Source organism: Egretta garzetta, unplaced genomic scaffold (assembly GCF_000687185.1).
Source record: "Egretta garzetta isolate BGI_Z169 unplaced genomic scaffold, ASM68718v1 scaffold635, whole genome shotgun sequence".
Taxonomy (NCBI): Eukaryota; Metazoa; Chordata; class Aves; order Pelecaniformes; family Ardeidae; genus Egretta; species Egretta garzetta.
The window spans coordinates 246519-273922 of NW_009259710.1; the positions used below are offsets into that span (position 1 = coordinate 246519).

The following is a 27404-nucleotide window of genomic DNA, read 5'->3' on the forward strand; positions in this document are numbered from 1 at the left end:
GAGCAGCTGCTGGCTGGGTTCACGGGAAATCCGATCTCGAGAGAAGGTAACGCTGTAGCGCCAAACCTCTCCGGTGACAACCGCTCCGGATTCTCCTGGCTCCCTCTGCTGGTTTAAACCATGGATACCCGGAACCTCTCGTTCCTAGGTTTGCTTTTGTCTGTAGCGAGCTCCTGAAAATCTCGTAACAACGAGGTTAAGGTCCCTTTTTTAGCCTCGCCTTTCCAGGTGTCACGCTGTCTGGCTCTCTGGTTTCTCCTAGTTGAGGGAAGTACGTTGATTTTCCCTGTGCAGATAAGAGGTGGTGTCGACACCACGTAGTCTGTTTAATGGCTTTAAAGAGAACAGCAATAAAATGGGAGAATCCTGAGGCTGAACTAGAGAGTATTCAAAAATCTGGTGTTTAACTAAATAGGCTGAAGGGAAAAGTTATTTTGCCTTCATATACACCTTTGTGTCTATATGTATATATGTGTGCATGTATGCATACATTTATACATGTATTTATATGCCAATACAGGAGCGTATGTATATATTTATATATAAAACCAAATGTGTGTGTATGTATATAAAACCACACCTGTTTGCAGTTGCCTCAGCTCTGAAATTATCGTTCATAATGAACACTTGAATGGTAGCCTGCAGTTTTAGATAAGTTAACGTGATATGAATAGCGTTGCTGCTGCTGTTCAGCATAAAGAACTTTAAGAGTTGTAGGCACTTCCTTTTGGCTCTATGCTTCCTTATTCTCGGGAAGCTTGACTGCCATCTGCAGCATGGGGAGGACCGGGTTGGAACGGACGTTTTAGGAGCTTTCCCAGACATCAGCAGTGTAAATCACTTGTCTGATGCTGAGATCTAAACTGGTCCCAGCAGCCTTAAGTACTTGGAAAACGTGCATAGAGATCATCTTTTCTTTGGTTGTTTTATGTATCAGCAAATGGAATTTCTGGCAAGGTTCAGATTCTGATTACCCTCTCAATACTCACATTTTGACTTTGATATAAATGTCGAGTGTGTGTGATGTTTGATTTACATGGTCAGGTTAAATCTCTGATTGGCGACTCAAGCCCGTTGTTGGTATTACTCTGGTGTTTCACATCACTGATGTTGCTGCCTGACTGTGAAAGGTACCAGAAGTTTGAATTTGAGTAAGGTGTTCAGGCCCGAAAAGGAAAATGTATCTTGGACTCTGGTCATCAAACCTCAGTGTTCATCTAGACCTGCAGATAGGAATTTATTGTTTAATCTGTTTTTGTTCTAAAGAATATATACAGTTGTCTGTTCAGTTGTACTATAACAAGTGCTCTAAATGCTGTATTTTTAGCAAGAGCATATCAACTGTTGAATCTGAAAACTGCAATGTGTAATCCATTGGAATGTGTTTCAGCAAGCTCCAAATTAAAATAATTTCCAGGAGTCTTTGACGCTACTACCTGATAAATAAAAGGGGGGGGTGGGGGTCAGTGATGACATACAAACATACTTTTTTGGAGCTGTAAGTGGGAAGAGAAAAAATGCTGAATACATGTGGTTATCACTGCTGGAAGTGTTTATGTAAAAGTGTAAGGTTATTTTTTGTATGCTCTTGCTATAGCTGAAGCATTGCTCTTGGGTCTATTGCGTACTGAGCAAAGAGGAGTTGAGGACATGTCTCAATAATGAATTAAGGTGAATAAAGAGCAAGCAGTATCTTTGACTGCTTCTGTAGGAGTCTCCTAATGTTTACATTTTACTATAAAACATGTAAAGAGCAAGCAGTATCTTTGACTGTTTGCTTCTGTAGAAGTCTCCTAATGTTTACATTTTACTATAAAACATTCTGAAGAGGCAACCCTTGATTCTGTGCTCAGTTACTCTGTTTTTGTTATCTCCGCTTGCTTCTTTTTAGGTAACTTTGTAGTACAAGATTATCTTTTTTCTGTACTGCATTCAAAACAGCGGGGCCTCATCCTGGTTGCATCCTCTGTGCACGGTAGTACACAAACATTAAAGAATACAGAAGATAAAAATGACAGGAGCTTCTTGGCAGCACAAGGGAAGCCCTGTGTTCGCACCTCACTGAAATTTTCTCCAGCTGCCAGTTGATGTTTTCTGTCACGATGTTTTAGTCTGTGTAAGTCCTCTGCAGTCCTCTGACCAGCTCTGTTCCCGCCTGCCCCTGCTCAGTAGTTTAGATTCCCATCGCTGTATGTCTCTCTCCTGCTGCTCTGTGTATCTCTCTGGATCCTTGCTTCTCCCTGTGCATACAAATCAATACTGCTTATTTCCTCTTTCACCCATTAGCGCCAAGGAGAAGGGGAGGGGGCTAGGAAGGACCAGAAAACCAGTCTTTTCAAGTTCTAGTAAAGCAGCTGTGGCTCTGTCCCTGCCCCTTAGACCAGCCCTCTGACTTCCAGAGAGGCTTTCCTACTCCTGACCCTGCACGGAGCGCTCCAAAGCCTGCCTTTTTGTATTGGTTGCTGTATAAGCAGAGGCACAGCACTGCTGAGAGAGGATGTAGATGTTCTTTTGAATATTTGGAGATTGCAGGGGTGAGGAAATAAATCGCCTTCTCCTCCCTCTGATGGGGTCCTGCACTTAGTCACCTCACCAGATCTCTCCAGGAAGAAGTACAACCTGGCCTGTGTTGACACAGATAACTTGATTTGACAAGAGTAGGGAAGATAACAGAAAGGAAGATGCAGTTGGCTCTTTCCCAGCAAATCAGTAGCTGTCACATCCCCAGACCGTACCTTAGGTTAGCTTTTTTTTCTTTGCTCTTGCTTGCTTCCTCTAGCCGTTAGTTCAAAACAGCTGTTAGTCTTCGGAAGCAAAGACTTAAGTGGAATTGCCTGTGATTTTTATTTCTGTTCTAGCATACATTTGTGGCCTGCTCCTTGCTGGAGATTTATCAACCTGCTTCGTTCCTAGGCTCAGGTTTATAGGTATGATGAGACATGTTTCTGCTAGTTCCACACTTTCACAAAAAAGTTTGTTGATGTGGATGACTTGGAAATGGATAGGTGACACTTCCAGTTAGAGGATGGTTTGAAAGCAAATGCAAAGACACCTTGTCACTGTCAGCCTAGATTGGTAGGAAAACTTACCAGGCTTTTTTCATTTAGAGCATATTAATAAAAAAGTTATTGCTATAATAATCTAGTAATTGGTATACCACTAATAATTGGTATACTAAGGTAGTGGCCTTCTACAATGGAAGTGGACAAGGGAAGAACTACTGGTGTTATCTACATGGCCTTCTGTAAGGCCTTCAACACAGTATCACATAACATTCTTGTCTCCAAATTAGAGATGGGTTTGACGGTGGACTGTTAGAAGGCTAAGGAGTTGGCTGGCTGGCTGTGTCCAAAGAGTTGCAGTCAATGGCTCAAAGTCTAAAGGGAAATTGGTAACGAGTGGTGTCCCTCAAGGGTCCATACTTTGACCAATACTATGTAATGTCATCGTCGGCGACACAGGCAGTGGCATTGAGTGTGGCCTCAGCAAGTTTGCAGATGACGCCAAGTTGAGTGGTGCAGTTGATTCGCTTGAGGGAAGGGATGCCATCCAGAGGGACCCTGACAGGCTTGAGGAGTGGGCCAGCTGATGATGTTCAAAAAGGCTAAGTGCAAGGTCCTGCACCTGGGTCAGGGCAATACCCAGTATCAGTACAGAATGGGGAATGAATGGATTGCGATCAATCCTGCGAAGAAGGACTTGGGAATATTGGTAGATGAAAAATTAGGTGTGAGCCAGCGATGTGTGCTTGTAGCCCAGTTTTCCAGTCATATTCTGGGCTGCATCAAAAGAAGCGTGGCCAGCAGGTTGAGGGAGGTGATTCTCCTCCCTCTACTCAGCTCTCGTCAGATCCCACGTGGAGCACTGTGTCCAGCTCTGGGGTCCCCAGTACAAGACAGACAGGGGCCTGTTGGACTGGGCCCAGAGGAGGCCATAACAGTGATCAGAGGGCTGGAGCACTTCTGTGAAGAAAAGCTGAGAGCATCGGGTTTGTTCAGCCTGGAGAAGAGAAGACTCTGGGGAGGCATTGTTGCAGTCTTTCACTATATAAAAGGGGATTGTACATAAGAAAGATGGAGGGAGACTTTTTACCAGGGCCTGCAGTGACAGGACAAGAGGCAGTGGTTTTAAACTGAAAGCGGGTGGGTTTAGATTGGCTGTGATGAAGAAATTCCTTACTATGGGGGTGATGAGACACTGGAACAGAAGAAATGTGGATGCTCCATCCCAGGAAGTGTTGGATGGTGCTTTCAGCAACCTGGTGTAGTGAAAGATGTCCCTGCCCACGGCAGGGGTGTTGGAACCACATGATCTCTAAAAGTCCCTTGAACCTAAACCATTCTATGATTTTATTTACCTGGTGCAACCCTAATTAATGCTTTGACTGTCTTCTGCAGTGCCTGTTCACTCCATTGTGTCTAGTGTAGATGCAAATAATAACAATTTTGAGCAGCAAACTTCTTAGCATAAATTAAATAACTAGAATAACTTGTTTTTCCTCTGCGCTAAGACTTAAGTAGCTACTGTGTAATCTTGTATGTTGTACTGCAAAGTTGCAAGTTGACATTAAAAATGTAGGTAGTATGTTTCATTTATGAAATAGAATAGATAAGTCTAACCATTAATCTTTGTTTCAGATATTTTTGTTGCAAGTAGATAAAATGGCGACATTAATTCACACTTTAGCAGATCATAGTGATGATGTCAACTACTGTGCCTTCTCATCATCGTGCTTGGCTACTTGTTCCTTGGACAAAACAATTCGCATTTATTCTTTAAACGACTTTACTGAGCTTCCGTACTCGCCTTTAAGAGGTCATACGTATGCTGTCCACTGCTGCTGCTTCTCTCCATCAGGACGTGTTTTAGCTTCATGTTCAACAGATGGCACCACTGTGGTTTGGGACACTCGCGATGGCCGGATGCTGGCAGTGCTAGAGCAGCCCAGTGGCAGTCCTGTTCGAGTCTGCCGATTTTCTCCTGAGTCCACATACCTAGTGTCAGGGGCAGCGGATGGGAGTGTAGTTCTTTGGAACATGCAGTCATTGAAACTGTACAGGTGAGTGCCAAATACTTTTTAAAATCCTTGTTTACAACTACAAGAATATGATTTAAGTGATATGCTGTACTGTGTACAAGACTTGCAGACTTACACCACTGATTGATATCACGAAGAAAAAGGAATAGGATTTAGAAGACCAAAAGATTATCAATAGGAAAGGGAGAGGTGCTGAGTTTTGGTTGTCTTTTTTTTTTTTTAAGCTAAACAATGCAAACTCAAGAAGCTTTATTTTTTACTAAGTTGTCATTCATCTAAATCCCAGTTCTTTTTAAGTTCATGGAAGTGTTTTCGTTGATATAACATGAAATCAGGTTGCATTGCGTACTGCATGCATCTTGTTTCTAAACTGTGGGTCAGCAAACTCTGATACCTAATAAACAGTTAGTAGAGCCTGACTATGCCTTATGTTGCATTATACCTAGTGGGTTTTAATTAAGTATTTAATTACAAGGCTATTTGGAGTCCAGGAACATCTTAGAAGCTTGATAGTAATCCAGCAATCCAGGAGTTTGGAAGCTATTGACATATCCTGAAACCATACAGTTTAAGACCTAACAGTGACAGAAGGAAGTGTTGGAGCCGAGCGAGTAGAGTGTGACAGTCAGCATTTCACAGGGATATCCAGCGAACGCTTGAGACAATGCAGATGAGTATTTTTAGTGATGTTGCACAATTAAAGGCATGAACCTTAGGGTGATCTTCCAAGTCCTTCTCTACATCTCTGTATTTCAGTAACGTCTTCAGGCCAGTTGTAATCTGTACTTAGGCGAGACATTATTTAGGTTTTAGAGCAGCAATTACACAACATCTCTCTAGAGTTAGGAAAGAAGTTAAGAATTTGAGAGAATTGCTGAGATGTTTCACTTGGGGTAAGGGAGCAGCCTTTTCTGAAAGCCAAACTTGTTTGGTTTTGGTAATCCCCTGTCAAACGTGTTACTGCTTTTGTGGCCTCTCTACCTTTGCCTTCCACAGCAGTGGTTTAGAGGGGAACTGTAAAATTTTTGAAAATGATTGATTATAGTTATCTGAAATTGTGTAAATCTGGAAAGCTGTCCATAAACAGAATTCTAATAAATTTTTGCCACCTTGTTGTTTGTAATGCATACAGAAACACTAAAATGAGTGGTTTGTTTTCAGAGAATAGGCTTACTGATGACATATTGTTTCTTAGTTTTATTTTTAAGAAAAATAGAGAATTTCAATTATTAGTATTCTAAAGTCTAAGGGTTTATCTATTCTGAGGTATTACCAGTGAAGAGGTTCTTTTTTTTTTTTTTTTTTATTCAGAATACTTGTTACTGACAGGGAAAATCCCAGAAGCCTTAAAAAGTAATTTCTTACAAGTATATGCTGTTAATACATGCAGTGATGCATGTGTTATACTACACCCTTAATTTCTTCCTAGTTGAATGGTGGATGTATAATAACTACATAGAAAGTATATTGTTGTTTTAAGCAGAAATTATTCTACTTTGGTGTTTCCATTGTAAAGAAACAAGGAAGAACTTGAACATTCCAGTCCTGTCCCCTTCACTTTTAAAAATTGATTTCAAAGTGTTAACATGCCAACTGTAGTCAGCTTAACTTTAATTATATGTGTTTTGCCATGTGTGTATATATATTTTTTTTGGCTGATTAATTTTTTTATTATTATTCTCATTTGTAATTGTACCTGTCCTGTTTTCTTAAAGCTGAGATTAATATTACTTAGAAATTATCAAGGTACTTAAGTTATGTCAGAGGGTTTTAGTTAACCATCTAACGTCAGTCTGTGGTCCCCTGTCTCTTTTCCCAGTTGATTGTGTTGATGCTCAAAAAGAGAACACCTTTTACCACGCTTAGGTCACTTGACTAAATATACGGGTGGTAATTCCAGCAAAGGTATCCAGTTACTGCTCATCAGCTCAACTGCTGTGATTGACTGTTTGTTCAAATTGTGAAGTAAAATGGCTATTTAAGTCATCTCTGTGATGGATTTGAACAGCACAAAAGCAAGTTAATATGTGTACAAGTGTTCTCTGTTTCCTGTTCAGGAGTTAGGATACTGATATCTGGCCTGAAAGCCTTAAATACATATTCTGAACATGTGTAGTACTATTTATTTTACTGCTACATTTTTCTGTTACGTCTTTTTTTTGTGAAAGAAGGAAAGTTTTAAGAGCTGCACTAAGGAAAAAGAATTGTACATATAAAAATGGGAAGCACTGTAGTGTATTGGATAGTATTCTTAATGATAGAATTAAGGGCGTCAGTGCTTTTTTTGAAGGTACTGGGTCTGATTAGGGAGACTCTCAGCAAAGTTTATTGAGTTGTCTTCTGTGGCATTAAGTTTCACACCTCTGGCAGTAAATAAAATTCCTATCAGCAAGAGAGAATGAGCAGCTGTTCTACAAAATACGGCGACAGAGTAAATAAGACTGATATTTCTTGCTGTATGACTCTTGCTTCTGGCTGTGATTTTTTTTTTCTTCCTGCACTTAAAGATTCAACTATGCATGCTGGGCCGGATCTATTGTCCATTAAAAGGAGTGAGACACTTTCAATTGACTTTAGTCTACTATCAGATAAACTAAGGGATGTTAGGTTGACCTTACTCCCTTCCCAAGGATTGACCACGCTTCCATGTCTGCTAGGAATTTTCTTTTCAGTTCAGTTTTACAAAGTGCTTTGGCTGACTTAGTTAAAATACAGAAATAATTTTTTTCATGTTGCTTCTCTTGTGTAGGAGTAGCCCAAAATTAACCCTGTATCATGAATCCCAAAGTATGCTACTCTGCTACAGCTTACCATATGGGTTAGTAGGTGTTCTGTTTTGTCTTTAGAAACAGAACAAAGAAATTGTGGGAGTCTTTTTTTTTTTTTTTTTCTTACCATATGGGTTAGTAGGTGTTCTGTTTTGTCTTTAGAAACAGAACAAAGAAATTGTGGGAGTCTTTTTTTTTTTTTTCTTTTTTTTTTTTTTTCCCTGTTTGTGTACATGTAGATCCGTGTTATGGTAGTTGTTTATCTTTGACTTTTAGAAATTATCCTGCCATAGAATTTTAACAGTGCATTGTGCCTTTCAAATGGTAAGTCCATGCAGATTGTCTTTAGTTTGAAAATTATTTTATCACTCAGTTGAAATTACTGCTTTGGGACGCCATCTCACACCGTTCCTCCTGCAGTCAAAGAGCAGCTCCTGGTTCCTGCAGTTGTGCTTATGTCGCATCTCTTTCCGCAGTCGGCATGAGTTTCTTTCTCTTCTGTTACCACGTTCCGAAGTGCAAAACTTAGAACAGTTTGGCTTATTGTATCAGATTGCATTTTAGAGATCACTTCTTCAGAACATTACTTATGCTAAATTCAAATCCCATGTACTCTTGCTTTTCAGATCGGGGAGTGTTAAAGATGGTTCTTTGGTGGCCTGTGCATTTTCTCCTAATGGAAATTTCTTTGTCACTGGATCATCGTGTGGTGATTTAACCATTTGGGATGATAAAATGAGGTGCCTGTATAATGAAAAAGCACATGATCTTGGCGTTACCTGCTGTGATATTTCTTCACAGCCGATTTCTGGTTAGTTACTTGACTCATCAGGGGAGGGACTTGGAAAAAAAAGAGCTGTTTTATTTCTCTCTAGCTCTTGTTTTCAAGACTTAATTTTTTTCTTTTGAGAATGAAATCTGATATTCTTGTATATATTTGAGTATTGAGATAAAACCCATCAGGCATGCGTAGTGTAGGCCTTTCTCAGGGTTGCATTGCATATTATGTTCAGTTTTCATTCATTTCACATTTGTAAGGCATTCTATGGAACTAAAATAATTAGAACCTAGATTTCTCTATATGCAAAAACATGTATACTAAAAATTGCAATCTTCCAGTTATCTCAGGGAAAGCTTTGCATTTGTGTGTACAGGCTTTAAAAATCATTGTTGTGGTGTAACCCCGGTGGGCAGCTCAGCCCCCCCAGCCGCTCGCTTGCTTGCTCTCCCACAGTGGGGTGGGGAGAGATCGAGGGGCAAAAAATGCAAGACCTCATGGGTGGGGATAAAGACCATTTAATACAGCAAACAAAGACTGCATATGCAAACAAAGGAAAAGAAGGAATTCATTCCCTGCTTCCCATTCAGCCATTTCCAGGAAAGCAGGGCTTCATCATGCATAATGGTGGCTTGGAACAGCAAATGCCTTAACTCCAAATGTCCTCCCTCCTTCCCCCAGCTCTATGTGCTGAGCATGACGTCATATGGTGTGGGACACCCCTGGGGTCAGTTGGGCTCAGCTATCCCAGCCGTGTCCCCCCCAGCTCTTTGTGCCCCCAGCCCCTTGCGGGGGGGGTGGGGGGGTGATCAGCGCTGCTTTGGTCACAGATCCAAAATACAGCACCGTGGGAGCTGCTGTCCCAGCCAAAACCAGTACAATTGTGTCGCAATACAGACTTTTTGCATAATTGTGTGGGAGTGCTGAAGCTGGGTGTCTAAGCTTACATAGCTTGTGTAGTGGGAAGAAACTTCTGTGCAAAAAAGAACTTCTGTTTGAAATATCCTGGTAGAAGTTAGTTGCAGGACAGGAAAGTGTCACAGCCAAACAACCAAATATTGGGGATTCTGAAGTATTTATGAGTCTGAAAAGCTGAAAGGTTAATTTGTAAAATTTTTCTCAGGTAAAAGTGTTTAATAAAGAGTTAGAAAATCACATAGTCACCTGCTTGTGATGGAGGGTGGGAAGTTGGGCAGAAGCCTCATTGTCAGATTTAGGAAGTAATGCTGTAACTTGTCTCAACAACCTTCTAGGTACACGTTTGTGTTTTCCAGATCTACTATGGAGACAGAGTGGTCTCCATAAAGATACTTAGGCTTCTGGTTTGCTGCTCTTTCAAAGGTACCAAAAATTGTAACTGAGCAGCCACCTGCCTCTTTCAGTGCTAAACGCAGCAGTAAGTGCTGCTGTCTGTGTGCCACCTTGTCTGAGAAGGTGGTACAGGGCAGGGAGAAAGCAGGAGAAGCAGTGGGGAAAAAAGGAGGACGGAAGCAGGAGAAAACTGAGGAGGTAGGATGTCAGCATATACGTCAGTACAGAGAATTAGTGGCTGACAATACCAAATCAATCAAATCTGTCTCCACTGAAAGGTGTAGGGACAGCATTGAATTAATCTGTCACAACAGAAAGGGGATTAATGTTTAAATAACACCTCTAGATGTTTCTTGGTGAAAATACCACCCAAAAAACTCCATGGTGAGCTAAGAGTTGCATGTGAGGGCAAAGGAACACGGTGAAGCTGAAACAGGTCAGAGTGCAATTTCCACAGCTCCGTTCCCTGTTGAGATTGTTCTTTTGGTTTTAAAAAAGTACATTACCAGCCCTTCAGCTTTCTGCCCTTCTGCCGAGAGAGAGAAACAGGCAAGAAAGCAAGTATTTCCTACACTGTGGGTTTTTTTTCTAGCTGATTTATGATCATTCTTAATTTTATTTAAGCCATATGTTATTGGAAGTCAACATTTTTCCTTTTGATGTGTTGCTGTTTAATCACCAAGGATTGAAACTTCTGGGACTATTGGCAGATTTAACACATTACAAAATCCGTACAAGTAGTGCTTATCCACTACAACGAAAGATGGTTTTAGACTGAGATTCTCTTTACCCGCTTAATTCAGAGCAAAGTTAGAACCAGAGTTTCTGGTTGGTGCTTTGTGCTTTAGACTGTTTGCAACAGATGATTCCCCTACCTTTAAAGTAGATTCAGTCACAGCTGCACAGAAGCTCGTCGGATCTGGAGCAGTTGTGATGCTGTGTGGGCTTTCTCATCCGACTGCAAAGTTTCAGTGCTGCCCTCCCTCCTCCTGAATATCTAAACTTCAGTGAAATTACTTAGTGATACTGGTAAAAAATTGGCAGATCTTGCTAAAATTTTCTAGTGAGCCTCAGTGGAAGACAGTGTAGTCTTCCTCCAAGTTAACCCAAAGAGCTCTGCCTGTACAACAATGTAATACCCCATTAACAAGTCGGTAACTTTTAAAAGTACTGTCAAAGTCTGCAAATCATGTCAGAATTCTCATCCAGACTGAGTTTCCAAATAATATCTTCCTAGTTACCAAGAAGCATGTGTTTTTACAACATGATAGCTAATGCATGCTACGCATCCCTTTTTAAGACCCAAATCTTACACTGTAAAATCCTAGCAAAAGTGATACACTTTGATGCTTTAATGTTCAGCAGATTTGAGGTAAGTCCTCAGATATGCCACGGTCATAGCAGCTCTGATTGTTTCTGTGAACAAACAGATCTATGTATATTAGGGTTTTATTGTGTTAACTATATGAAATTAAAATATGCTTTATGTTGGAAAAATGGAGATAAAATCTCTGGGGTTATTTTGTAAGACGCTTGACACTAAATATTTTGGCATTTACAGAGCTGGAAAGATGAGCCTTTAAAATGTCTGTTGCAAAATTTTCTGATTTCCAGCCTTAGTCCTGGTGATTCTTGTAGGAATTCTGAGGCTTGGTACTGGCAGAGGTAATGCCACAGAAGGGTTGTTACGGTGACTTGTGTCAGGCTGGTATGCCAGCTCAGTGGAGTAGAAGAGCAGAAATAATTTGGCAGTAATTATTATTTGGCAATGATTTTAAGAATAAAAAAATTGATAGTGGGCTGAAACAACACAACTAGAATGGAACACGATAATTCAGAAATGTTCATATCCACTGAATAGAGAGGGGAAAGCTATAAAACTGTTACTGTTGTATTCCATCTTTAATGCAGTGTTTCTAGAGAGGTTGGCTGGACTGCAGTCTTGAAACATCACTTAGTTTATAAAAATGAAGAGTTGAGCATTTAAAATTATGAAAATAGCCTGTCAGATACTCTCAAATTTTGTACGTGCGTGTATAGTTAAGCTTGAGTACTGAACTGTAGAAGAAATTTATTTAACTATATCATTTAGGTTAAAAGACTATATTGTCGCACTTGGTAGACAGAGGAATCAAACATTGACCATCAAGAAAACTTAAAGTATTAGCCCAGTTCTGGTCTTTATCTACTGGTTCAGGACACAGTGTAACAGTGATACCTATTTCTTACTTCTGAATGGTTTTAGAACTTCTGCAGTTATTTTTATTAACACTTTTAAAAAGGAGTACTGAGATTAAGGAAATTCACCAAATTCCAGTGTAAGAATGCTGATACAGTTTACTGATGTGCTGTTATTTTCAGTGCTTCTGATTCCCATTAATATATTTGAATTTTATCAGATGGTGAACGTGGATTCAGATACTTCCAGATGGCTTCTTGTGGTCAAGATAATCAGATCAAACTCTGGTTTATTTTGTTTGCAGATCTCCCAGGTGTGTATAGTGATGATTTTTTTTCATATTCCAGTCTCTTAAGTCTTTAGTGACAATTTACATCTCAGATCAAGTTTATACTGCTGTCATGGATTCACAGCCAAGTTAACCACAAGTTGAAGGTTTTCTTTGATTTGTTTAGCAGGAGAGCAGCCAAGGCATGAAGCACTTTGTGACATTGGGCCCTATGATCTGTTTGTCAATAATAAATAAGCTTTCAAATAAAGATTAATAATAAAATATTTCAAAAAAAATTCCCTCAATTCCCTCAAACGTAATGTTATGATAAACATTTGGGTTTAATTAACATTTGTATCTTTCAGTAACCAGCAACGTTTTACTGTGGCCTTTGAGCAGTTTGATAGGTTGACAACTCTTAATCTACCAGGCCAGGGAGAGCTTTCCTTTCATGTTTCAGTACATCTTGGCCCTTGAGCAAGAGCTGGGGAGATGAAAACAGTGTTGGCTCCTGCTAAAACTGCAACGTAGATGTGTCGCTGCTATGTGGAGACTAGGCAGATGGCCAAAAATATCTTCAGTGTGTATATTTTTGTAATCTCTTTTATATACAAGTCTGTAAGGATAAATATTGTGTGTACAGATACACATTTAATTATCTAAAACACCATTAAGACATACTAAGACTACAGAGGAAGTCACAGATGTTAAAATTGTCTCTGATCTTTTATCCCTTTTTTGTAGACAGTATGTCACGGAGTCAGATCTTTGATGCAGCTTTACACTTCTAAAAGCAGTGTGTCTTACACCTTGTCAAATATGTCCATATGTAATAATTTACTTTTTGTATTTTTAGGTGTTGAATTAAAATACAAATGCACATTGAATGGACATTCTGCCCCGGTTCTGGCTTGTGCATTTTCTTACGATGGGCAGATGTTAGTTTCAGGGTAAGCAGTATCTTTTACTTGCCTAAATTTCATGCGGGTGGCTGTCCAGCTTCACACCTCAGTATTGTAAAACAAAGTTCAAAAGAGTTGGAGATTTCAAAATATATTTCCAATAATTAAGAAATAGTTCTGTGCCTTCCAGAATTATTGAAGTGCCTTTCCAATTCGTCTGTGATTGAGTTTGAAATCCAGGATGTTGCAAGCTCTGGCCTCTTGAGTATTGTGATGAGATTCAGTGATTTCCTGGTTTGGGGGCATTTATGTCTCCTTTCATGTGGATACTCTAGCATCTATTAAAAATACAACTCTACATTGAAATCTTATTGCACTTATGGACGCTCATTTATGATTTCCTTCTCTCTCATGCACTTTCATGAACTTTTTAGAAAGTTAAATATCTTGAGATTTTTGTCTTTGGTAGGTTGGGTTGAAATTAAAGATTTCTTCACTGATCCACACCCAGCGTATGGCAGCGTAAGCCTTTTTTCCATAAAGAGTGCATGACTGAGATAACTGGAGACTTGTGTTTTTCATGTCAGTCCTGTACAGAATGATGGCTAAGACCCAAATTAATTGTGAACCGTCAACTGGAGACTAATATTATTATTTGTCTTTGTCAGAGGGTGATAAGAGGGTTGCCAGTGTCATTGCAAGGTCACTCTTGTGTTTGAAAGACCGAGGAGGGTGGAGGTGATGGGAAGATTCCCGATGACTAGAAAGATGCAAATGTCACACTTACCTCTGAGAAGGGCAAGGTAGAGGATCCAGGGAGCTACAGGTCAGTCAGCCTAACTCCAGTCTCTGGGAAGGTTACGGAGCAAATCCATCCAGTGGGCTTGGAAGCTGTTTCCCAGCACGACATGTCTGGGGAAAGCAGGAGGAACTGAACAAAGGTGAGCCTGACCACCCTGCCTGCCTCCTGCGATGAGAGGGCTGGCGGTGTGGGCAAGGGGAAGGCAGCCTGCGTTTTACACCTCAGCTTCAGCAAGGTCTTTGACATGGTCTCCCCAGTGTAGGCTTGTAGCCAAACTGGGCACATGCAGATCAGGAACATGGATGATAAGTTGTGTGGAAAAATGATAGGTTGTCAGGCTCAAATGGTTGTTGGTGATCAGCAGCATGGAGATAAACTGTCAGCTAGTTACTAGTGGTCTTCCTCCGGGATCAAGCTATTGAAAGAGGAATAACAAATAAGGTAGATTAAATAATTTATGTTTTTATGAATATTAATGACTGTATGCTTTTATTATGCACCTCCCTTGAAGAGTGCTTAATCACTTCTAAACTAGGTGGCGACTTGAAATAACAAAATGATTCAACTTGAAATTTGAATTGTCTTTTTTACGAAGATTTTCTAAACTGAAATGGAAAAACTGATGTCTTGCAAAGGAAAGATTACAATAGCCAGCAAATAAACTTAAGATTATACAACCCCCAGCAGGCAATAGCTTGCTTAGACATTTTGCTTTGTATTCTTTTTAGGGGAGTCTTTTTCACTATTTGAAGATCGTTATGAATGTTTGTGATCTAGAGCTAGTTTCCATTAGACATACGGATTATTGTTTTTGCTTATATTGTCATAATGATGTGAAATGTCTACTCCATAAAGTCTTTCTGGAGACACCGCTGTCATGGTAGAAAAGTATGCAATTTGTATTTCACGGAATACTTTAAGTATTGATTGCATCGCACCGCTGTATTTTATGTATTGCGTTGCACTACTTCCTCTAATTTGCTTCGCAAATGAAAAGGTTTCAAAAATGATCACAAGTCCTGAGAGTTGATCATGGATGGACAGATTCTCTGCATCTGCTTTACAGATGCTGCTTGGAAAAACAAAGTAGATGCGGTACAGACAGTGGGGAGCAGTGGGGGTGGGGGCCAGTTTGCATAAGCACTGTGCAGATCCTGCATCAGGAATTCTCATGGAAGTACAGGGTTCTCGTGTGTAACTGCTGTTTTTTACATCATGCTGGAGGTACCGCGAATCAGTGGTGTTTTAAGGTGGGCATGGGTGGAGGCGTTTTGGATATCTAGGCTTTTCATAAAGCGGTGTTAAGAAATCTGTTTGCTCTTATTTTGTTTGTGGAAAAGGCTTTTTTCTTCTACTTAATTAAAAATAGTTTCCTTTTTTGTCTCTGCATCATTTTAATGTTGATGTGGTTTTTTTAAAAGGTCTGTGGACAAGTGTGTCATAATACATGAAACTGTAAGTACAGCACAGATCATTCGGGTTGTTGGCTTTAAATATCAGCATTACTTCTGCAATGTCTTAGCAACGTAAAGAAATACTGAAGAGTAGGAACTGTATAAATACATTTCTTTGAGGTGTTTGTTATTTGATTTCTCTACAGTAGAGTACTATTCAATGAATTCCATACTTACATGTTATCTTCATATTGAAGTAGAAGGATTTTTTTGTTATCCTAAAATTATCTTACATTCCAAAGCAAGAAGGGCTGTAGCTTTTGACATAAAATTGGGAATGGTGATCATAAAAATTCTTTAGTTAATTATATATAAAGTGCACATGAAATAGAAGCATAATAAAGAATTCAAGAAAATTTCTATGTTAAATACAATATCTTTTCTTTAAAACACATTGCCTGGGCATTTTCTATAATACTGTTGTTACAGCCTTCGTGGGTCACCTGTAAGTGGTATTTGCCTCTAGTATGTTATAGTATTAAAAATAATGTTGCTAAATATGAAGGATGAACAGGTCTTAAGCTGCTCCGGCTTGCTCTGCATACACTGTTGTACTGATACAATTTTTCAGTTAGGGTTCAAGTTTTTCACCACAATCACTAATTTTTGGCCCAGTTATTTTAGCAGTTTGAAGCTTAGACAGGTAGGTAAGAAGTTCGCTAGATTTTTGGAACCCCAAAACATTGAAGGATGCAGAAAACCACAGCATAAGTATTTCTTAATGCTATTTGTCAGCTTTTGTGGCCTTGGGTGTTTGCCAAATGGGACAACAACTTCCATAGCTGTTGAGAAGTGGGGACAAAAAGCCTTTGTAGGAGGGAGAGCAATTTCAACCTAAAATAGGGCACTTTCCTCGTGATGGACGGCTCAGAAAACTGGAGTGCTGACCAGTCAGCTGGTGACTCAGAATGACGTTGCTCTTCATCTTTCCAGTCTGTCTGTACCTGTCAGAGAAACAGTATCTTTCATGAGAAGGACATTTTTCACATCATACGTTAAAACTGCAGAAATTCAGGAATTTGTTTTCAGTAGCATCTAGTGGCCAAACAGGAGAACCACGGGTGCGAGTAATTACTGGCCCAGTTCAAGGACTGTAGCATGAGGTCTGTTTGAATTTCAGTTACCTCTTGACTTGCGGTCATTTCCAGTCCTACATTTGTAGAAGAAATGTTTTATCCACATGAGCAACCAGCCAATATGGATGTAATTAATTCCGCTGGCATTTCTGGCATAGTTACGCTGCAAGTTCCATGCTGGCTGATTGTTGAAGGATAAGGATAGCAGCGTTCCAGGGAGTTGAATAGGGGGCCTCAAGCAGGAAGTTCAGGTTGCATTTCTGACTCTGCTGCTGATCGGCTTTGGCAAGGTTGTGGAACTCCCTTGAAGGTAACTTCTGTCCTCTTCCGAGAAGCAATATTGTTCCTTATTTTGAAAGAAAGTACACAAATGAATGAACATTCTTTTTATTCTTTAAGATTTAAAACACAAATATTCTTTTACAGAGTACTGGCAATACCCTTCATACTTTGTCTCAGCATACCAGGTAAGAATTCAGTATGATTTTTCTGTTTTACTGCTAATAAAGAAATAAAGTCCTTTTCATGTGAGTTTTCACACTTTTATTTTTATTTGCAGATATGTTACAACCTGTGCTTTTGCACCACATAGTCCCTTACTTGCCACAGGTTCAATGGATAAAACTGTGAACATATGGCAGTTTGACCTTAAGCAACCCTGTGCAGGTTAGTGTGTGAGGTATTTGTAATCTGGTCTTTACATTTAAAGCACAGTATTGTTGAACACCATCTGAAGATGCGGTAACACCACTTTTTCTTACATGCAGTTAGTTTGTAACTGCAGGGTTATATGCACATTGTTTATCTTTTCTCGGAACTGATCTTACCAATGTCTGCAGAGGTATTCTCTTTTTGTTTTTTAAAGAAAAGATATAGTAGAAGTATTTTAATTTTATTAACCTGCTATATCGTCTTTTCTGATATTCACTATTTCTTACTCTCTGGACAGCATTTAAGAGGTGAATATTATTTCCAGAGCGCTGAAAGACTTTTTGGACAAGTATCATTGGCGATGAGTTAAACAGAAAATATGCTAATTGCAAGCATAATTGTCAACAAGAAACACAGCTTACAGTTGTTATAGGTGAAAAAAACAGGGTAATTAATGTTACAAAATACATCAGCACCTGAAGTATGTGGAACAAAGGTACATAGATCTTTGTTCACAGCACAAGAGTAAGCCTGGGCTTTTGCTTGCTTTTCTAAGGAAGCGTGAGACTTGGTTTCGGTGTCTGCTGGTGCTTTTCTGTCTTCTACTTCAGTTCAACTTTGACAGAAGTGTAAGCATCCAAGAGATTAAATTCCTTTGAACTTTGAAAATCGATAGGTAAAAGACAAACCCAGATTACTGCCCCTCACTGAAGTAACATCCAATAAGCATTTCTTCTGTTAGACATTGGGGAATGTATAGTACTGAGAACACCTGAAAAACAGAGTCCATCACTGCCATTGCTATTAGGAATGGGTTTTTTTCATTGCTGCTTGGGGGGGAGGGGGCAGGGAGGGTGTTGTTTGCTTGGGTTTTTAACTGTACTTTATCTTTCCAAAGGAAATACTGTACAAAATGAGTCTAAGCTGGCTGTTGAGGACTGGTCAGAGGATGATGTTTCAGCCTGGCTTCATGCACAAGACTTGGCAGACTTTGTCGAGCTTTTCAAGATGAATAACATTGATGGCAAGGAGCTGCTGAATCTTACTAAAGAAAGTCTGACTAATGAATTAAAAATTGGTAAGAGAATACAAATCCAAATAGTTTTTAATCTTTAGAGGATGTGTGAAATGTTGGAATGAAAGTGAGTTAGAAGTTCCAAACATGGATGGCATTTTCCCTGAAATGCATTTTTATTTCATTACCAGGGCTGATAAAAATGCTTAATGTCACATTATCCACAAGACTTTTTTTTTGTGTGCGTGTGTTTCTAATACCTGGAGACGTAAAATGCACTTCCACCAACAGTGCCACGTTAAGTGCTCTTACCTGCTTTTGTTTCTATTCTCCTTTTTAGATCTTGTATCATTAAGCTGTGGGAAAGGAATTTCAGCTTTTGGGTATACTTAATGATTCTGACTTTGGTAAATAGGGTACTGTATAGTTTTTCCTATCAGTCTGCAAAAGTGACACGTTTATACTATTGTGTGCTCAACTACCTTGAATTTAGCAGTGGAATTCTTCTGTGTACTGTTACCATCATAGAAAAATACAAGTTATGTTTTAGTTTTTACTTATTTTGGAGATGAAGCATTTGATGTTGACATTCAGTAAGGATCAAGCAAATCTTGCCTGGCTCACACACTTTGTAATTCATCAGGTGTCCTAGTTAATCTGTTGTTCTGTCACTTTATTGCAAAACTGTGATTACATTATAGAAGGAATCACAAGGAGGTGCCCTATTAGTCACGATTCCACAGCAGTAATTCTGAAAGAAGAGATTTAAGGGTGGTGGACTACGTTGGAACTTTCTGAATATAAGCTGTCTATTCATTTTGATGGCTAGATTTAGGTGTATATTAGGTGCTGGTATGCTTCCCAAACTGAGGTCAAGTATAGCAAAAGGCTGAAGAGTTAAGAAACCTGTTAAAAAGTACAGTTTTATTTTCAGAAGTTAGTATTCTTCATCATAGGAAGAGTGCTCCTATGGGGGTGTGGGTGTGGCACTGGTCTGTAGCAGAGCATAGTGTCTCTGCGTATCAGCTAGCTTTGCTGAATTCTGGAAATCAACAGCGATGCCAGAAATCTGTCCGGAATTGTCATCCACAAAAGGCACTTGGCTTCATCAGTTTCTGCACACATTTTCTTTAACATTAGAGTAGCCTAAAACTCTGTTACAGCAATCGCCAGCTGAGGCTAATGAAATAATGCTGGCTAGAACTGAGTGCAGTGTGACCAACGATGAGAACTGGCTTGCTGAGTATAGTGTTCTCCATGGGGGAAAAAATCAACAAAAGCGTGTGTTGCCTGATAGATTTGTAATGACACCATCAAGAACAATTTCAAACTCAAATAAGAAAATAAAATCTGAGTCGCAAGGGCCCATTGTACAAGGTAGGCTGTAAGATGCACAGGAGGCATGTGGCTTTAGACGGAGCACATGTGGGATGCAGGCTGACTATGGGCAGCTGTTGCTTTCTGGCTCTCTCATTTGCTATAAAAGGATGCAGCAAAGATCAGTTGTTCGTAGGAGCTGAAGTGGCTTCGGTATGTTCTCTCCCATCATGAGGTACAATGCTCATTGCTCAGTCTCTCTTCTCAAGACTTCAGTCTTTTGCTGTGCTTTTTCTTCAGTAGGTACTTTAACACCCACCAGAAAATTATAGGGTAAGGAGTCAGATTTTCAGAGGTATCAGGCAGCTCTAAGAAATTTTTAAAAAAGCTCTAACTGGAATCACTTACTGTTTTAATAAACATCAGCTACTCCACAAATATGAACCAGCATGTATGCAAGGTGAAGCAATGAGATCCACTTCAGTGGTTATATGAAAGACATTTTTAAAAGAAAATAATGAAATATGCTACTCAAAGTTGCCAGAAAAAAACATTCAAATCAATCGGTTTGAAGTAGTGAATGCTTGTGATTCTGCTTCTACGTTTCGATCTACAGCTATAATTGGCACAGAATAGAAATTATGACCTGATATATTTGACTTGAAGAATTGCTCTCTATCTGCCATGGCTCAAGCATAGAATCACAGAATCGCTTAGGTTGGCAAAGCCCTTTAAGCTCCCCCAGCCCAACCGTGCCCCTACCCCTGCCATCCCACCCCCAAACCCTGGCCCTCAGCACCGCCTCTGCCCGGCTGTTAAATCCCCCCAGGGCTGGGGACTCGACCCCTTCCCTGGGCAGCCCCTTCCAGCCCCTGACAGCCCCAAGGGGAAGGAATTGTTCCCCATGCCCAACCTCACCCTGCCCTGGCACAACTTGAGGCTGCTTCCCCTCGTAAGCATTTACAAAATAGGGAAATACTATCTGCCTAGAACTTACCTGCTTTTCAGTGTTATGCAAATTGTAACTTAACTAAAGTTTAGGAGTTGTCAGTATACAAACATCCTTTCTCTCCCTGATAGCTGTTTTCTTTGCTCTAAAAAATGCAACATTTACCAGTTCCATAAGACCTTGCCGAAGAATTCTGGAGTCTTTTTACAGTCTTTGCAAAGGGAAGTTTTTCTTAGACCATTTTAGTTGACAATAGGTAGGAGTTTTTTCTTCTCTTACTTTTTATTGGCTGCTTATTTCTTGTCCTGTTAGTCTTTGCTTAAGCTCTGATTTGCATTTAATAAAAAGGGCATCCTCACGCTTTTGAAGGCGTTTAATCTAAGAGAAAGCGATCAGCAAGTGGTTCACATAACATTTCATTAACTTCTTTCATTGTTTTTGACAGCTTTTTTTAAAGAATGCTTCATTACCATGCAAATGGAACTAGCCTCTTTCCAACCTAATTGTCATATAACATAACTAACACTGTATTAAACTCTGTACTATGTTGAGCAGAAGTAAAGTGACTTTTGTATACATTCTGGCTGAAAAGCTTGGGTACATTCAACAAAGTTCAGGGTTTCTCATTCTTAACAGACACAGTGACACAGTCATTGCAGTTGTGTGATACCGTTGGGTCAGAAAAAAAGGAGTACGCATCCTCTTCCAGTTCAGAACACAAGGTGGGGGGTACGTTGTTCCATGCTTGCATACTCTTTTTCCTATCAGGCTAACTGAGTAAAGTAAGGCAATAAAGTAAGGTGAATCTTGACTTCAGGTTGTCTGCAGAGGGTGGGCAGGAGGTGAGACTAGGTCTAATTTTTGGAAAACCACACCTTCAGTTTAGGGGTTAGTGCCATACAAAGCATTTTGTACTGTAATACCACAAATTGTAAAAAAGTTGGGAGGCGTTCCAAATACTTTCCCTTCTTCTGCAGCACATTGAGAAGGCTGCTTTTCACGTGACTCTGCTGATTTCAGTTAGGTACGTGAAGAGGACAGATTGTCTTAAAGACAGCTCAACCCTCTTCTCTCTTACTGCAGGGTGTCCTTAGAACATAACTTAAACCAAGGGTGAATATGCATAAACTGAATTTTGAAATTTCTGACTTTGTCTTCTCTTCATCAGCGATGTGCTATCAAAGATGGGGGGGGTTGTCTTTCTTTTGGTTTTAAGATTACTGATATCTGGGATGCATTTCCAGTCTTGGCAGGTTAAAATTGTAGTGTGACAGTTTATAGAACTATAAAGTATTTTTCTCATTGTCAGATTTCTTTTTTGTTCTTCTGCTCACAGTTAAGTTGGAAAGAATGGCTGCTGTCTCAAACACAGATACAGCTTTCTTCAGATTTACAGCTGTTGTATATTCTCAGTAAATAGGTAATAGTAAGTACTTAAATTACGGGATACTTAATTGCAGTCCTTTCTGGGGGAGTATGTGTTAATCGGTATTTGTGATGCCTTACACGATCGTGAAGAACAGTTTATACCACAATATGTACGTTGTAGAGCGAAGAGCTTGCAAGTCCCACAAATCTCAGATCAGCGTATTCTTCCTCAAAAAACCAAAAAAAACAACACCCAATGCAATTTTCATAGACTCAGACAAAATACTGGCACTCAGGCTTCACAGGTCATTTTTATACAAAAGAGATTGATTATATTTAATTGAACTGAAATGAATTAATTGAATCTTTACTAAATCCAAAGGTCCTTCCTGCTCACAGTAACAGGCCCCTCTTCCATGTGTTTCTTCAGCATGAGTTTCCTCTTGGATACAGCTGGTTTGGGTTTTTTTCCCCCCTAAATCAAATACGCGATGTTTTTGTTTGCACGGAGTGAGTGCATGGTCCTTTCACTGCTTTCTGCTTGGGCTGTCTTGTTTGGTAGTGAAACTGTAAATCCAAGTCACGTAATAGAGCACTTCAAGTAGCCTAATTGAAGCACTGATGTCCTGTGCTTCTTTGCAGATTGTCATGCCGCTGTGGTATTTGGGTTTGTTTCTAGTGAATGAGAAGTAGAAATTGATTCTGCAGAGTGTGTGGGAATAAACATAACGTGTGTGTCTCCACCACCTACCCACCCAAAGGTTGGCATCAAGCATTAAACTGGATTATGAACAGTATTTGGCAGAGGTATTGATAAAATATATCTCAGAAAATATAATCAAACTTGATGAGAACTTATAAAAGATGTAGGTTCCCATACATTAATCTCAATATAATTTGTAAGTGTAAAAAGCCTTGGAGTAGGATGTTCTGTGGGAGCATTTTAAGGCCTTACAGACATCTGGGTGGATGACATCAGTAGCTCTCCCTTATCTACCAGTGCAGTCATAGAAGGCTGCCAGATTAGTCAGGCCTGGTTTGCCCTTTGTGAAGCCACGCTGGCTGTCTTGAACCACCTCCCTGCCATCCACGTGCTCGCAGGAGGATAGGATCTGTTCTATGTTCTGACCAGGCACAGAGGTGAGGCTGACTGGTTGGTAGTTCCCAGAGTCGTCCTTTCTACCATTTTTAGAAATAGGTCAATCAAACTGTAACTCTAACTAAGGGATGGAGCCCCTACAGCTGGCACGTGGTTTTATTCTTGGTGCTGCATGCTTCCATTTTGTAAATTGGCACTCGGTGGTGCCACTTACAGTGAAGGTGAATGCATACATTAGGGGTGGCCTGAGTTCAAGAAGTAGGAACATGGTTCTGGATCTCCGGTAACAGAGTCACAACTCGTAAGGCCTGGATGCAAAGTCTCAGAACCCCTGTGTGAGTCTAATTGTTTGTGTGTTGTGCAGACATGGCTCAAAGGTAGAAGATTAGGTATCTGCTAGCAAGCTTATACTTGAGCAAATGGTTCTGCCCGATCTGTTTTTTTCTGTGATTACGCAGTGCAAAGAGTGTAAGGAACAGGGGGCAGCGCCTCTTGATGGAGTCTCCTGATCCTGCTACAGTGTCAGTGAATTTTGCTGTCCTGCTTGGTGTAATATTCTACTAGAAGAGCAGTTGATATATACACTTGGGAAGTGAGAGAGGCGGCGTTGACGCTGCAGAGCCTGAGGCACACTGGAATCCAGGCTGCCTGGTGCCTAGGGGCAGTGCCAAACCACCAGGCTGTTACCCAGAGGGTTGGAAGTGGAGCAGCTACCGCGTCCTTCTCATCCTGCCTTGTGTAATGCTGCGCCAGCTGCAGAGCCCTTGTGTTACGTGTGGTCAGCCTTATTGGAATCGGACTTTTGGGGAGGTTAAGCAACATCTGAATGGCTCTTTACTGATCTGTGACAAATTTACCAGTTCATGTCCATAATGGTGACATACATATGACCCTGTGCCAGGCTGCAGGGCAAACCTGGTCCGAGGGTGCTGAGTCCTCACGCAGGTGCTTTGGTGCTAGGTGGTCTTCCGTTGGAGGTGATGGTGGCACTTGTGCACTCTTACGCCTTCATACTGCTATTTATGCAGTCCAGTTTCAAGGGAGAACACCGCTGTCTTCCTCGGTGTCTCAGCTTTATCTACCGTTAGCTTTGCACGTGCAGCAGCGTGAGTCTGTTACGCATCCCCCAAAATGCTTTGCTGCCAGGTGGCTGTGTCTCTGCAGCAGCGTTGCCCTTGCGTTTGTTTGACTGTTTGCTTTCCTTACTCCAACGGGAGTGACATGCGGCGGTTGGGTGGTTGGAGTGGTGGCCAGGGCTGTCTGCAGGCTTTTTCTGTACTAGGTGGGGATGGCAAGATGGAGCTGTGACTCCTGTAGCACAACTGCTGGTACGTGCAAGCCCTGACCTCTTTGGCTTTTACGCCTGCGCTGTCCGCTTCATGTATGAATTAACTTTTCAGAGTCTCTAGGCCGGCGCAGCAAAGTCCTCCAGAAGATTGAAGAACTGAGGATGACAATGGTCTCTGTTTCTGCTACCATCCCTGATGAGTTCTTATGTCCTATAACAAGGGAGCTTATGAAGGACCCTGTCATTGCAGCAGGTATGTCTTTAAATGACATCATTGACTAAAATGAATGACTTAAGGGTAAAGATAGGTGTGGGAGCACAAAAGTGGGCGTATCTTACTAATTGTAGAAAGATAAACTATTCTAAAGAGCTGTTGCAACAAAATAGAACTGTGGCATGTGCTTACTTTGCCAAATTACATCTCGGATATGGAAGAAAAATACTGTGTCGAGCAATTTGCTTCGTGTCAGCTCTGCTGATGAGGCGGTATAGATTTTTGGGTTTTTTAATGTTCCTTCCTTTATGTGCCTTTGCAAATACAATTACCAGCCTAATTACAGTGCCTTCTCAGTAAGTGCAAAATGGAATTGTGCACACGGGGGGTGGAACAAAACCCAGGCTCATTACTACTCTTAGCACACCATATATACAGCACTTAGAAGTTTGTACAGCATGCGATTCATTTGAATTCAGCAAGACCTTGGGCCTGAGCTATGCAAGGAGCAGGAGATGTCATGTTGCTAAAACATTCTGTGAAGAACTAGTGTTTTATAGTTCTAATCTTGGGGGCAGGGAGGGGAGGCCTGTGATCATCAGACAACCCAGTGTGGGTTTTGGGTGCTCTGTGAACAGTGCCGGTCTTCACGGGGCTTTGACCTAACGGCTCCTTTCCGTGCTGACTGGAAGAGCTGAAGTCCTGACGTGGGCCAGAGGGCGAGGGCTTGGTCGGCCAGCGCAGCGCCCATCGCTGAGCCCTGCGCAGCAGCGGGCTTCAGCTGTGTCAGCCCCTGGATGCTGATGAGCCCGTGCGTCGCATTACAGAGCATTCAAACTGGAAAGCAAGTCCTGTTTAACAGGCGCGTGACAAACTTTGGTGCTTTGCAGGCAGAGACAAAAGCCTGAACCTGGACTGGCCAGAGTCACAGTCAGCTTTTTTTTTTTTTTTTTTTTTTTTTCTTTTTACTATAAAGGGTTCCTGAAGTGAAAGGTTTCTTTTTAAAAAAGTTACTCAGGAACCAGCTGAATGGAAATATGTTTGTTTAAATTGTGATTAAAACCTAATAGTTTTATTAACCAAAGGGTTTAATCTGACAGACCAGCTTCATTACCAACTGTTTCATGTACAGTAATGATTCAGTGCCCTTTATCTTTCCTCTCCCAGCAAATACAAATATTGTGATGTATTTTATAAGTAGATTCTTGTTACTCTTTGCATCCCTTGCACAGCTCAGCACCAGCCACACCTTGGCCCTCCTGAGCCCCTGAAAGGCTCCAGCCACAGGACCTTTGGCAGGCTGCTCTCATGGTTCCTTTTTACAGTCTGTAATGAACTTGATCAGTCCTGTGCGTGATGCCTGAAAATAAAGACACAGAAGTTGTGGGGTTTTTTGTTTGGTTTTTTTTTTTTTTTATATGTACTTTGGTCCTGTTTGCCACTTGTGTACCTTAGACCCAGGCTGATGTACAAACATGGCTTAATCCTGTGACTGCCTCGGAGCCAGTCCCCTGGGTGGAGAAGAGCTGGTGTTGCCAGCCCTGCCCAGCACAGTTCCAAGCCAGCTAAAAATCACTGCAGCAGCAAAACATCCACCTACAGGTGGGGCCTGCTCTAAAGTGATCAACGTTGTGTCCCCCATGCTGTCCCCACCCCGTGCGTGCTGCCGTACCTGAGCTGTGGGGATGGCTTCAGACATGGCTGCGAGAGCTTTCCAAATGTTGTGCTGCTTTGTCATCTTTAACAAATCCATGCAGCTGTAACAGCTTTGCAGTGCTTTCTAAAACAGCTTTTACTGCTTGGTTTGCTAAGCCCAGTATGATTTAACCAGCTGCACCAAATACTGCTGTGTGAAGTTTTACTGTAATACATTTAGCTCTGTAATTTGTACCACTTTATTGTAAAGCTTTCACAGACCATGTCATTTTTCTATCGCTCAATTCTCCTGTGTGGAAATACCAGTTCCCTTACACCCCTTTTAAATTTACAAAGCTAAAAATCCTTGCAGTGTAACCATGCCCAAGTATCGCTAATAAAAGCTTGTGATGTTTCTTTATAGATGGCTATTCCTATGAAAAGGAAGCAATGGAGAACTGGATCAGCAATAAAAGACGCTCCAGTCCCATGACAAATCTGCCTCTCCACTCGCTTGTGCTTACGCCAAACAGGATGCTAAAAATGGCCATCGGCCGCTGGCTGGAGACTCAGCAGAAACACAGCTGAACCACTTTGTTTTGCAGTTGTTTATGGAAGTTAATTGCAATTGTCTGTAGCTGAAGGAAATAGTTGTGTCAGAAACAGCTGCAAAGAAGAAATTGTGTTTTTGTTCTGATCTGTGTCTGTCATTTTAATATTTATTAGAAAGAAATATCCCTCACTGTTGGGGGAGAATTACCCAAAGACTTCTAAGTTATTGGTAACTTCACGTCGTGGTACTTCAGGTTAGGAAATGAAGTGTTCAGAGCCACAGTTTTTCACATAAAAAGTTTTCTTTAAGTTTTCACTACATTTGTGAGTTTCGAGTCCTGATTTTTGCCAAGTTTGTCCTTCAGAAGATAGACAGCAGTGTATATAATCCGGATTTATTTTTCTAATTTAAAAACCAAAGTGTGTCCTTCTCTGTTCCCTATTCTTGAACATGCAGTTGGAAACGCTGGGAGATGGCTGCTCCTGTAGCCCCAGTGACTGCACCTCATCCACAGGTATATTAACAATCTTTATTTCATATGGAAAAAATACAGTAGCTGTGCAAAAATAGAACTACAGGATGAGACTAATACAGAACTTGTACAAAGTATCAAAGAAATAATAAATAAGCTCAAGCATAATGATGCAAACTCAATTTGTAACCACGGTGCGGCTGTTTACGATGTACATCAAACACTGCGTACAAAGAGGACGAGGGAAGGGACCCTGTGAGGGTG

At 40.7% G+C, this 27404-nt stretch overlaps 1 protein-coding gene across 7 annotated transcripts; it reads left to right on the plus strand.

Annotated features, from left to right (window-relative positions):
- On the plus strand, window positions 1-26861 carry WDSUB1 (WD repeat, sterile alpha motif and U-box domain containing 1). 7 transcript variants are annotated; one of them, XM_035894462.1, is made up of 12 exons: window positions 1-46; window positions 1598-1671; window positions 1892-5059; window positions 8433-8617; window positions 12295-12387; window positions 13202-13295; window positions 15471-15504; window positions 17006-17046; window positions 17139-17245; window positions 18129-18308; window positions 24379-24519; window positions 26540-26821. In XM_035894462.1, exons 3-12 carry the CDS (start codon window positions 4662-4664, stop codon window positions 26701-26703), a joined length of 1437 nt encoding a protein of 478 aa, XP_035750355.1. In that variant the 5' UTR covers window positions 1-46; window positions 1598-1671; window positions 1892-4661; the 3' UTR covers window positions 26704-26821. The 7 variants fall into 7 exon arrangements, with proteins under 7 accessions (XP_035750355.1, XP_035750353.1, XP_035750354.1 ...); XM_035894460.1 differs by having other exon boundaries at window positions 7-1671; window positions 1892-2116; window positions 4638-5059; XM_035894461.1 differs by having other exon boundaries at window positions 7-148.
- Window positions 26862-27404: the final 543 nt, after the last annotated feature.

Bases quoted from the DNA above. Each gene is read 5' to 3' on its own strand.
- WDSUB1 (XM_035894462.1), top strand. From the start codon at position 4,662: ATGGCGACATTAATTCACACTTTAGCAGATCATAGTGATGATGTCAAC. The intron at 17,047-17,138 runs GTAAGAATTCAG...TTTTATTTGCAG, and splicing joins ACTTTGTCTCAGCATACCAG to ATATGTTACAACCTGTGCTT. The intron at 18,309-24,378 runs GTAAGAGAATAC...TTAACTTTTCAG, and splicing joins GACTAATGAATTAAAAATTG to AGTCTCTAGGCCGGCGCAGC.